A 14,029-nucleotide genomic window follows, 5' to 3' on the forward strand; every position below is an offset into this window, starting at 1 on the left:
ACCCAGACCAGAAGACATGAGATAAACGGAGAATTTCAATACAATGTGGTGCACTCAACCCACTCCTAGGTGTCTTTCTGATATGCCCAGATGCTTTTTTCCTTCAACTGTTTCACAGAAACTGAACAAAGAGTAAGAAACAAAAGTAAAGACCAGCACTAAATGCACAATCTGAAGAATAATAGATTTTCAAAACAACTGGAAAAATACCAAGATGACAATCTAACAGGCTGTTTTATCTATTATTTCTTGTATTTTTAAAATTAGTTATAGATGGACACATTACCTTTATTTTATTTATTTATTTTTATGTGGTGCTGAGGATCGAACCCAGTGCCTCGCATGTGCTAGGCAAGCACTCTTCTACCTCTGAGTTACAACCCCAGCCTCATATTTCCTAGATTTTGAGAAGAAAAATAATCTAGACTGCCCATGAATGTGTTATATGCAGTAAATAGAAAATGGCATAAGCAATTTGCACATTTCATTGGGAGTCGAAAATGGTAAGAGACTATATCAATTTTTGTCTCTTTAGGGTAATATCAGTATGGGGATTTTAAATAAATTTCTAGAAAGTGAAATGCATGTTCTTTATAAAATATTCTATCATACACCAGGGAAGTATTTTAAAATATTTTAAAAGATTAATAAGGGAAGCCACTTTCAAAATAAAATGAAATTCTCTTTGGATATGCATTATTTCAGTTTAAGCTATGCTTTCTTTAGGAATATCATATTTTAAGAGCTGTATTAAAATTGGGATATGTGAGATATGATCTGCTTGCTATAGTTGTTCAGAATGACTATCAACTTGTTTCTATTTCAATGAAGGATCTAAATTCACAGAAATTTAAAAACATGCTATTTCCATGGCAACAGATAAAGAGTAAAACAAAAAAGATTTTATTGATTTTAACCGGGCTTAGAGAATTTGTTCTCTTTTTTTGCAGTGATTTTTGCTCTTTTATAAAACAAGTCTTTAGCAACATCTTATTATACTCTCTTCTGAATGTATTTAGTAAATCATATAAATCTTGAAGGTAGAAAATTGTGACAATACTATAAAATTGTACATTTTTATGGCAATAGAGAATAAGCAATATTTAATTTTTAGTGTCAAAGAGATGCTAAACTATGGAGTCAAGATCAAACATCAGACTCTAAATGTAAACTTAACATCTGAATAAAATATAGCCACATTATAAATGCTTTTAGCTAACCCATTAATGATTAAAAAGAATCCATTAATGATTAAAAACATAGTATAATATTTTCAGTTACTACCATTAACTTATAAGATGCAGACATTGAGGATTAGTCTTTTAAATGTAAATGGGATAGCTACAAAACACAAGTTTCTTTATGGTTAATATATCAGCTTGAGAGGGTAAATATGATCTGAAGCATAATTCCATGTTAATACACTAAGAAAACAGTGGGTAGATTTTCTTCTTCTGTGCTTTATGTTTTTTTCCAATTATTCCAAACTCTTAACATTTCTATTTGTCACAATACAGAAAAATGGCCCACCTGCAACAGACATACAGCCTAATGGTGCAATCAGGGTAATGGGGGCAAGTCCATAGGCAGCAAAGTTCCCTGTCTCCCCGACAGCCATCAGGAAGACTCCACCCCACCAAATCATGCTCTTGAAGTATGGCCTTGAGTGTTCTTGCTGTGCCAACTGAAGATGAGAATATTTCTGGAAGTAAATCAGAATGCAAATAAGAAAACACTTCCACCCAACTAAAATTTGCTTTGAAATTTTGGGTCCCCTAAATTTACATTATGGCTTTTAAATTTATTTGCAGATTATAGAGCAATTACGATTCCTTATTTGTCCCAAACATATTAGTGGCAGAAGTAACTCATATTCATATAGCATTTTATAGTCTGAAGGGCCTTTTAACATATGCACATTGCTTTATTTTCATAACAACTGTGTAAAATATATATCATTATTACTATTTAAAAGTGAGATGTATGTTAAGATGTCAAGGGACCTTCTAGAATAGTACAACAAAAACATTTTTTTTAGAATGTTAAGTAAGTCCAGATGTCAAAATAAATATTACTAAAATAAATTACTAAAGAGAAACTTTTTGAAAGGAATTCAGATTTATGGGTCAAAGTACCCACCACAATTAGTACAGCAGGGTAGAATGCTTTAGCAGCAGGGAATTGTGAATGGATATAGTCTGACTCCTATTTACGTCTGATTTGAATATTTCTTTGTATTTAAAAAACATAACAGGCTAGGGATGTAGCTCAGAAGTAGAATGCTTGCTTAGTATGCTCAAGTCCCTGGATTTGATCCCCAGTACTGCAAAACCAAAACCAAACCAAATATAAATTCATGAAAAATGGGCCATTAAATGAAGACATTTTCCCTAATGATTTTATGATAACTAAGATGATTTCTTATGAGAATTGTGTGTAATTCTAAGATTACATAATCTTTTAAAAGAACACAAAAATGAAAGTACTAGAAGAAAATATGAAACATTAACAAAAAAACCCTTGGCATCAGGAACATCTTCGTAAGTATGATACAAAATCTATAAGCCAGAAAAGCAAATATTTTACTGTATTAACAAAATCTTCTCTCCAGTTAAGTAGAGAAAAGGAAACAGGGAAAGGGCAGAGGGGAGGCCAAGGGAAGGTTCTGTGACTGAAATTGATCAAATTGTGTTATGTGCATATATGAATATGCCACAGAGAAACTCACTATTCTGTACGATTATTAGGAACCAATTTAAAAAAATAAACAGAGGCAAAAAATAAACTTCTATGTAGAAAAATACTAAAAACAAATTTAAGAAACAAACAATAGAACAGAGGGGGAGAAAACATTTACAACACATAAATGACAAAGGTTTAATATCACTAATACAAAGAGAATTCCTACAAGTAAATGGAAACCCCCCACACCCAGGGAATACAAGAGATAATATATGAAGGATATGAAACAGTATTTTATAGAAGTAAAATTACAAGTGAAAAAAGATTTTAACCTCATGAACAAACAAAGAAATGTAAATAATTTGAGACAATAAAATATCATTTTCCTCTGTCAGACATCATTCCCTGCCCTCACCTAATAACTAATGATACGTGGTACTGAGAATATGGGAAATGGTCACAGCCAAACTGCTATATGAGTGTAATACGGTATGACCCCTACAGAAAACAATTTGTATGATCCTAGCAATATTTAAAATGAAAACACACTTTGACTTACAGAATAGTCATGTAAATACATAAAGTACATGTATCTTTATGTAAATAGATATTCATTTCATTATTACTTATAATAAGAAAAGCCAATTTGTGTGTCCTGTAGTGCATCCTTTAGTAAGAGATGGTTATATACATTTTGGAATACCCACTCAAATGTATGTATGCTGTTTATGCATAGAAATCAATTTGGAAAAAACACATACTCAATAGTGGTTACTTCTGAGTAGTTTTTCTTTTATATGCTTTAGATTCTCCTCCTCCTCCTCCTTCTTTTTTTAAATAAGTGCTATAGTTCAGGTCTGAAATGTCCCCAAAGGCCCAGGTATTAAAGGCTTGGCTGCCAGTTTATGGTGCTGTCAGGAGGTGGTGGAAACTTTGAAACACGGGGCCCTATTCATAGGAAGTTAGGTTACTAGGGTGTGCCACTGAAGGGGATATAGGACTTGGCCCCTTCCTCTCTTCCTCTCCCTGCTTCCCCACAACCAGGAGGTGAACAGGCCTCCTCCATGTACTCCCACCATGATGTACTATGCTGCCACAGGCCCAAAGCAACAGAGCCAAATGACAAAGATAAAACCTCTGAAATCTTTTCTTTATTACTTGATTTTCCCCAAGTGATGGAAATCTGATTAACACAATAGGGAAAATCATTTATTTTTGTAATTTTTTTCCAGTAACAAATAATTTCTTAGTAATTATTGACAGTTATATTAGGCCATTTTCTAGCAACGGTTTGTATAAAATTATATAATGATCTGGAGATAATTCAATGTTCAGGTTTATTTGATTCAAAAGTCCAGAAACTGCATTAGTTTGATTTGGTTTTAAACTAAGTAAAAAAAATTTTATTTCATTCATGATTTGATTCAAAATTAATATTTCATTCAGTTTTTAGTTTAACAAATCAGCAATTCTTCCAGGATTTTGATTCATGTTTTAGGTGAAGTTCCTACTTTATATCCTGTATTCTTTCTCAGAACTTTAGTCCACACAGACATATTTAAAAGTATTTTAAAGAAATTTAAAAAAAAAGCTCTGTACTCCTATAAACTGTTTCTAAAAAATATTTGTATCCCACTTGGCAGTGAAGTCTATGAAAGAAATCAAGACACCAAAAATCAAACCAGATGATTCATCCATTAGACATAGTAGGCACCATGTTTAAAGTCTACAATACTACTAGGGACCAGCAAAAACATTTAAGTTCTTTTTAAATCAGAAAAAGAAAAAAATGTTAGTGCAATCCAGCCTAAATTATATTTCTCTTTATACCAATGAGTTTGAAAAATACAAATTTTTTCCTATTGTGTTTAAGGAAGAAAGAGCCATAAAGGCTAAAGAGACCAAATCTAATGAAAGTCACAGAATGTTCCTAGATCAAACTATAAAGTTAGAAAAAGTTTCTTACCTGAATATTTAGGGAAATGCTGATTATGAAGTTTCCTAAAATGGCCAGCAAAACTCCAAAAAGGTGAACCTGTAAGAGAAAATATTTTCCTTAAATGATATTTTGAGTAGTACTTGTAAAATATTTACTAAAAAAATAGACATTTAAATTGATGTATTCATTCATTTATTCATTCATTCACTCATCAAACATTTCAGCTTCACTTAGAATCCATTTGCCAGGGTAGGTTTGGATGTAAATATGGTTAATTAGGATTAGTTTTTCACATTAATCAAATATTATTTTTGAGAAGTAATTTGGTCCTTCTCTGAATTCTATAGGTATTTATCTGCCTCATTCACTAAATAAAGAAGAGAGTTCTCAATTGCAACTTTTTCCCACCCATACTTCTTTCTTATCCTTTCTGTTCATTTTCTATTCTCTAAATATATTCTGAAGGACTATAGAATGAAAGAAAGACCATAGGACTTGTAATTAAAGGAAAATCTGAGATACAGACCTGCTATTTTCTATACAGGTGACCTTGAACAAGTTATTTCACTCAGTGAAAAGGTGTGATGTTGGATGTTTCCAGAAAACCCTTTATCTCTGAAGTTCCAGGAGCTCCACTAGAGAGACACTGTATTTTCCCACGACTTCCCCGGTCAATGTCTCTCTGTAGTTGACTGCATAAAATACAAAACTTCTACTTAGCTCCCATCATCTGCCCTCTCCCTGACCATCCAGCTGTCTATGGCATAGCTGACTGGCCTCGTCTGCCCCACTCTGGTCAGGTGGGATACTTCATGCCACTCCACTCATCGGGTTGGTGTAGCTCCCTTCCTCAGCCCACTCCAACTGAACCTCACCCTCCTGACCTGCCTCCTTGAGACCTTCTTAGGCCACCTCGACTCATTTTTACTTTTGTGGACTCTACATGGTAAATACCCTTGCTTCTTTGATATTGTCATGAGAGTCATTAGGCTCTACAAAGAGAAGGCAAATTCTCTGAAAGAGAAGAACCAATTCTTATGCTTCTGCTGAGTCTTCTACATCATCTACCATACAAAATAAGAAGTTCAACAAATACTAAGTTCAAGCTAGTATTATATAATGGTTTAGATAAGAACTATGAGGTTAGAAAAATAAGTTCTTACACATTGCCTAGGATGTTTATCATAGATAGCTCATGCATTATTTGATGACTTCAAAAGATGGATTTGCTACTCCCATCTCAGTGCACAGGTAAAATATCTTCTGTAAGCATAAATTAGCAGTGATACAAGGGATCTTTCCCTCTTTTTTTCTACAGTATGTTAACTTCTACGGGCTTCAAATCCCAAGAAGCTATTTGCATTCCAAATGAACATTACAACCACAATAAATCCTTTGCAGAACGCAAAATGTTTTTGAAGTCTTAGAGCTCTATTATATAAACTGAAATGAAATTCAGCGTTTAAAAACACTGAAGCAGAAAAGTTGAAAACTCATTTTATAGTTGATATATAATATCCATGGTCTTTAATCAGTTAAGAATTTTCTTTTCCTAATAAAGGCACTTGGCAATAATTTTGATCACTACTCCTTATGGGGAACAATTGTATCATGATACAATGTGCTATTTCCATGCTTTCTATTTACAATCTAATGCATTTGGCAGTAATTAGGAAAATAAAGATTCAAAAGAAATTTGGCATCAAATGGATAATTATGAAAATCTTCCATAATCCTAAAATAAATTGCTGAATAGAAATAACTGACTTCAAAATTCTTTAAATCATTCTCTGAACAGTTCCAATGACATCAGGCTGGGTGTTTAAAAATTGGTGGCAGGATTTGCAATGACTTCCTGGCTATGATACCAAAAGAAAAAAATAGGTACGTTGGATGTTGTCAAGATTAAAAACTTGTGCGTCAAAGGACACTATCAACAGAGTGAAAAGGAAACCAATGGAATGGGAGAAAGTACCTACAAATCGTATAAACCAGTAAAGACTGATATCCAGAATATAGTACATGAAAAACACCTACAACTCAACAACAAAAAATCAACAACCTGATTTTTAAATGGGCAAAGGACATGTATGAACAGATATTTCAACAAAGAGGACATGAATGGCCAAAAAGCACATGAAAAGATGCTCAACATCAGTAACCATTGGGAGTTGCAAATCAAAATCTATAATGATATTCCAAGTAAGATGATAATAATCAAAAGATCAGATAATAACAAATCTTAGCAAGGAGTAGAAAAATTGGAGCCCTCATACACTACTAGTGGGAATGTAAAGCAGTACAACTTTGAAACACAGTTTGGTTCTTCCTCAAAAAGTAATCATGGAATTTTCATCTGATTCAGCAATTTCACACCCAGCTATATACCCAAGAGAAATGAAAACATGTGTAAATGCAAACTTGTACAGAAATTTCCGAAGTAGTTGTGTTATTCAAAATAGCCAAAAGTAGAAATGACCTAAATGTTTGTTAACTGGTAAGTGAATAAACAAAATGTGGTATGATCATACTATGAAATCTTATTTAGATGGGACTAGGAAAGACAGTAGAATGAGTTGGACTTAACTTTCCTATGTTCATATATGAATACGTGACCAATGAAACTCCACATCATGTACAACCACAAGAATGGAATCTCAGATAGAATAAGTTATACTCCACGTTTGCATAATATGTCAAAATACACTCTACTGTCATCTATGTCTAAAAAGAACAAATAAACAATTACGTAAAACAAGAAATCTTATTTATCTATAAAAAGGAATGAAGTACTGATACATGCTATAAAATGGATGAGTCTTAAAAAGTCTGTGCTATGTCAAAGAAACGAGTTACAAAAGTTTACATGTTATAGGAAGGCATTTATATGAAATTTCCAGAACAGGCAAATTTACAAAGACATTAGTGGCTTGTTTAAGGTGGGTGAAGATGAGAGACTTAGGGATGACAGCTAATGGATGGGGGTCTCCTTATAAGGAGATAAACTGTCCTAAAGTTCATTGTACTGATAGTTGCATAATTCTCTGAATATGCTAAAAACCAACAAATTGTCCATTTTAAATGAGTGAATTGTATGATGTGTGAATCATGTTTAAATAAAGTTGCTATGTAAAATAAATTTATGCATATAAATTATAAATAAATATAATATTTTTACTCAAGGAAATAAAAATACCATGAATGTAGTTAGGTTTATTACAGTCTCTTCATCCTCCATGAGAAAAATAACTTTTTTCTACAGTTGATAAACATACAATTCTTTCATTTCCAGAGTTTTACTACATTTTATTTTTATTTGTTTCTTCTTATCTAATAATCTGTGCAATTCTCTGATAAACAGATGCTGGTTCATGGGGTGGTAGGGAAGAATGAAGGAACTTTGGATTGTGCAAAGAGGAGTGAGGGGAAGGCTGGGGTGGCGGGTAGGGATGGGAAGGATAGTAGAATGAGACAGACTTTATTACCCTATATACATGTATGAAAAATTTTTAAATAAAAATTATGTGCAAGTATAGCTATACTTTCCCTATAAATACACTTTCTGTTTTAGCTGCATGCCTAGTTTTGACACGTACAATCATTGGCATTCACTTCTAAATATCTGATGGCTTTTACCTGGGATTTATTTATTTGGAGGGTGTTTTTTAAAATTCTAAATGAATGAGGTGTTAGTTATCACTTTTTTTTTTTTTTACTAATGTCTAATTTTATAGGATTGTGGTTAGAAAACATGCTGCATTTAAATCAGCATTGGTTTTATGGTCTACTACATAGCATAAAGTAAAATTCATTTTGTTACTTAGTAATGTGTGGTCACGTTTTGTAAGCACCCAAGGTATGCTTGAAAAGCTAAGTATTTCGTTGTTAAGATTATAGATATTCTATCTGTGTTTTCTATATCTATTCTACTTCCATTAACCCCATGCTCAAATCTTCAGTATCCTCACTAAATTTTGGATGCTTTGTCTCTCAATTCCCAAGGGACTATCAATATATTTTCATTTATTTCTACGTGTGTGTGTGTGTGTGTGTGTTTGTAGTTATCCTTCTTTTCTTTTTTACTTTTCTCTTTTTTTTTTTTTTTTTTTTTTTTTTTTTGGTACCAGGAATTGAACTCAGGGTATCTTGATTATTCTTTGCAAGAGACTTCTCCTTAGAATGCAGAAACTTTAGATTACATAGAGGGAAATGAGAGGGAGGAGGGGGCGAGGGTATGAAAGATGGTGGAGTGAGACAGACATCATTACCCTATGTACATTCATGATTACATGAATGGTGTGAATCTACATCTTGCACAATCACAGAAATGAAAAGTTGTACCCCATTTGTGTGCAATGAAACAAAGTGCAATCTATAAAAATAAAAAAAAAAATTTAAAAAAAGACTTCTCCTTTCTTCTTTCCTACATTCTGTTAGAATTAGTTGGGTTCTCTTTATTCTCTTTTCTCCCTACTCTTCTGTTTAGAAAGTTGTATATCTTATGTCTACTCTTTTAGTAATTACTATTAACTTAAAACATTTTTATCTTGAAATAGTTATGGATTCAGAATAGGTTGCAAGGAATTCCACAAGTAGGTCCCACACATCCTTCTAGCCACATCCACATGTGAACATCTTATGTAACTAGAGTAAATAGGAAACCCAACAAATTCATCTTCTTCATTCATACACACACTCATCTGTGTGTGTGAGTGTGTAGCTATCACAATCAAGATACTCATCTGCACCATAAGACTCCCTGACGTTACCCTTTTAGAGATACACTACCCTCTCTTCTCCCCATTCCTAAACCACAGCAACCACTAATCTGTTCTCCATCTGTACATTATTTCGCAAATGTTATATAAGTAGAATCATGAAGTATGTATACTTTGAAGTTAACTTTTTTTCCCTACTCAGCATAATTTTCTTCAGGTTCATCCAAGGTTACTGTATCAATAGTTCATTCTTCTAACTGTTGAGTAGTATTCCATGGTATGGATATATTGTAGTTTGTTTAACCATTCAGTCATTGAATGGCATTTGAGTAGTTTCCAGCTTGGGGCTGTTATGAATAGAGCTGCTATAAGCATTCATGTACAAATTCTTCCTGAAAATACATTTTCATTTCTCTGGGATAAATGCCCAAGAATGTAATTGCTGGGTTGTGTGGTAAGTCCATTTTTAGTTCTGAAAGGAACTGCAAGACTGTTTTATAATTTTACATTCCCATCAGTGATGTATGAGAGATCTAGTTTCTCCACAAATTTATCATGCATTCTTGACATAAATTCTATAATCAATATTCCCATCCTCCTGAGCACTATAAAAACTTCCATTTGCATTAACTACTATCTGTTCTCTCCCATATTAGATGGTGTTCACTAGTATATTAGCTTACTGACTAGTTCTGCCTTGTTTCAATATTCTCAAATTAATCATTGTTACTATTTTTTAAATAAAAATTTATGTTTAGAGCGATTTTAGGTTCACAGCAAAATTAAGCAGAAGGCATGGAGATTTCCCATTTACCTTCCACCCCCACAAGAGCACAGCTTCCTCCATTTTCAACACTGTCCCCATCTCAAAAATGGTATGTTTGTTACATTTCATGAACCTGCATGGACACATCATCATCACATGAAATCCTTAGTTTATGTTAGGTTTCACCCTTGAGTGTCACATTCTACTGGATTTTGGCAAATGTATGAAGACATGTGTCCACTGTCATAGAATTATACAGGGTAGTTTCGCTGCTCTGAGAATCTCCTTTGCTGAGCCTATTCATCCCTCCCTCACCCCAACCCCACTTTTCCAGAATGTCATATGGTTGGAATCATACTGTACACAGCCAGTTCAGATTGGCTTCTTTCTCTTAGCAATATGATTTTAAGGTTCCTCTATGTCTTTTCATGCCTTTGTGGATCATGGAATAAACTTCCATCTTCTGGACATGTCACAGCTTATTTAACAATTCACCTACTTACAGGTATCTTGGTTGCCATCAAGTTTTGGACAATTATGAATGACATTCTTATTCAGGTTTCTGTATAGACCTAATGTTCAATTGCTTTGGGTAGATACCAAAGAGTATGACTGCTGGATTGTATGGTCAGACTGTGTTCAGTTTTATAAGAAACTGCTAAACTATCTTTGAAAATGACTATGCCATTTTGCATTCCCACTAGCAATGAATGAAAGTTCCTGTCATTGTTACTATTTTTAACACAATACTTGTCTTACTTATTCATGTTTACCCAATTCTTTTCTCATCACTGTACACCCTTTTAAAGTCTAAATTTCAATTATTTTTAGTATGTTCACTGAGTTGTGCAGCCATCCCACTATCTAATTTCAGATATTTTCATCACCCTAAAAAGAAACTCAACCATTAGCAGTAACTTTCATTCCCTGAAGTCCCTGGCAACCAAGTCTGCTGTTGGTATGAATTCACCTACTTTAAACATTTTATATAAATGAATAAGACAGTACATTGTCTTTAAAATATCTATATATATTATTATTAAAATATATATGTATGTGTGTGTACATATATATATACATACATATATATATATATACATACATATATATATATATCTTAGCTGTAGGTGAACACAATACCTTTATTTCATTTTTATGTGGTGCTGAAGATTGAACCCAGTGCCTCACGTGTGCTAGACGAGTGCTCTACCACTGAGCCACAACCCTAGTCCCAGTACATTACCTTTTTTTTTTTTAATTCATTTTTATTGTAAATAAATGGGATACATCTTATTTCTCTGTTTGACATTGCCTTTTAATATTTGGTTTATTTCACTTGGTATAATGTTTTTGAAGTTCCTCAAGCTATAGCATGTATCAGCATTTAACACACAGTAGCATGTATCATTCCTTTTTAAAACTATGTAATATTCCATTTTATGGACATACCACATTTTATTTATCCATTTGTCAGCTGATAGATACATGGGTTGTTTCTACTTTTTGGATATTATTTTCTTGTATCTTACTTTTTTCTGGGTTCAGTGTTCTTCTTGAAGAAACTTTAGTAGTTATTTCAATGAAATTCTTTGAAGTTAAATTCTGTCACTTAGCAAATATCTTGTTATCTTTCAAGTACAGAAAGAACAGGCTGACGGTTGTTTCATGCAATGCTTTGACAATATCATCCTATTATCTTCTGGCCCTTACAACTGTGGTTGAGAAGTTAAAAAGTAGTTAGTCTAATTGTTGCTCTGTCATTTTTCTCAGGATGCTAAAATTTTCTTTCTCTCTTTTTTGTTTTACCACAATTTCTCTTTGTGTGGATTTTTTTTCCCCTTGGAGCTCATGCTTCTTCAATTAAATGATTCATGTCTTTTACTAATTTTGTTAAGTTCTCAACCACTATCTCTTTGAATGCAATTTATCCTCTATTTTCTCCATATTGAACTCTTCCTACTAGTACATTAGACCTTTTCATTCTATCCTTCTTGTTTCTCAGTATATATCATATTTTCCATTTGTTTATCTCTTTATGCTAAAATCTGGATTATTTCCTCAGATCTATGTTCTAGTTTGCTTTCTATCAGTGACCTCCCTCCTCTGAATTGAGTCTTAGGTACTTCTATTAGGTCAGTACACATATTATACTGAAACACAATTTTTTTACAAGTCCATTTTCCCTCTACACCATGAGCTCTTAAGAGGGCAGAGCTGTGATCGCCTCAAGAAATCTTCTTTATAACCTTAATAACTAGTATAAGAGCTGACACCGAAAGTTTATTAAATACCATTTGAATTGAAATACTATCAGACTTACTATAAACCATCTAGAAATGGTAAATTTTGACCACTGTCTATAAAAGGATACTGAAGGGAGTAACCATTTTACAATTAACTGGAGTCTGCATCTACCAAACAGTTTTTGTGAAAACAAAAATTTCTTCCAGAATTCAGATTTCAACAATTAAGAGGGACCAAGAGTGTACAATAAAAAACTGCTTGCTGACTTAAAAAAAAATTTTATTTGTTCTTTTTAGTTATATATGACAGTAGACTCTATTTTGATATATTTATACAAGCATGGAATGTATCTTATTCTAATCCCAGTCTTGCTTGCTGACTTTTAACATCTAGTGAATTTTCAGTACACTGAAAGAACAAGAAAAATATAGGTACAAGGCAGGTATTAGAAACAGTTTCTGGATAATACTCAATATAAACCGGTATATATAATTCTTTATTTTCCTGAGATTTTCCCTAATTTAATTAAGGGTTGATTATATCCCCATTAAATTCATTCAACATGTACCTGTGAGGAGCAGTAATACAGGAGGCCTCACTGATGCCTGCCATGGTTGGGATGTTGAATGTCTCCCAAAGGTCCACAGAGTAAAGGTTTGGTTCCCGGGTAGGATCTGGGAGGTTCTTTGGACCTTTTGGGGGGGAGGGTCTCGTGGCAGGTCATAGGTCATTGGAGGCATCCCCTGAAGGTGACTGTGGGACTCTGGCTCCTCCTATCCCACTCCCTTCCTGTCCATGAGGCAAGCAGTCTGCTCCACCAGGCAGACTCAGCCATTGTCACCCAGCACCCCATCAGAGGCCTAAAGCAAAAGGTCTGCCCAGTTATGAACTGGAACCTCTAAACCGTGAGCCAAAACAATCTTCTTTTTATAAGTTAATCATCTCAGGTATTTTGTTAGTGACAGAAAACTAACACAATGCTCTTAATTGTTGGAGAGGCAAGATTCAAAAAATAAAGGAGGTAGTTTGATTACATTCAAAGGACATACAGGAACTTGTTGTCACCACTATCAAATATTGCTTCCAATTGGAGTCTCTGGTAGATTTGCTTTAATGACTACAAAAATCCTCATCTGCAATCAGAAATATCATCTGTGTATGGCAAGCAGGCGCTTACACATTTTTTATCCAATTAGATTAAAGATGTCTACTTTACATCATTACTTATTCAGCACATTAGAAAAAACAATATGCTTTCTAATTCTAAAAACAATGTGTTTTCTAATATTTTAGACTTAGTGGAGGCTTAGGTCCCCCACCCCCACTTTCTTTTCTCACACTTACCCCTTTACTAATCTAGGGACAAGTCAAGAAAAAGAAGAGAGAACCAGACAAAGAAGGTGACTTACGCAAAGTCACACAGGTAGACAGTAGCCACATTTTGGCCCCAAGGTACCCAGGCCAGGTCTAAATCACTTTTCGCAGACAGCAATAGGTAACCTTCTGGCTATTCAGTGGCAATGCACCACATTTTCTTAAATGGCAGAATTTATTTCTTGTTCTCAGTGCAAATAAAATAAAGCAACAAGAGTTAGAAAAGGCTGCTTTACATCTTGGTAGTGTGGTTATAAGAAGAGGCCAGCAACACAGGAGGATGCCCTTGATTTTTAGTGATCTTTG

General features: G+C 33.7%; 1 protein-coding gene across 1 annotated transcript in view; it reads right to left on the reverse strand.

Annotated features, from left to right (window-relative positions):
- Window positions 1–14,029, reverse strand: part of NIPAL2 (NIPA like domain containing 2) — a 78,253-nt gene that overhangs the window by 50,858 nt on the left and 13,366 nt on the right. Inside the window, exons 2-3 of the mRNA XM_079126369.1 lie at window positions 4,649–4,717; window positions 1,531–1,702 (exon numbers count right to left, since the gene is read on the reverse strand). Coding sequence (XP_078982495.1) covers window positions 1,531–1,702; window positions 4,649–4,717 — 241 coding nt within the window. The remainder of the gene's footprint in view (window positions 1–1,530; window positions 1,703–4,648; window positions 4,718–14,029) is intronic.

The sequence above is a fragment of the Sciurus vulgaris genome (genome assembly GCF_902686455.1).
Source record: "Sciurus vulgaris genome assembly, chromosome: 1".
NCBI classification, from domain to species: Eukaryota; Metazoa; Chordata; class Mammalia; order Rodentia; family Sciuridae; genus Sciurus; species Sciurus vulgaris.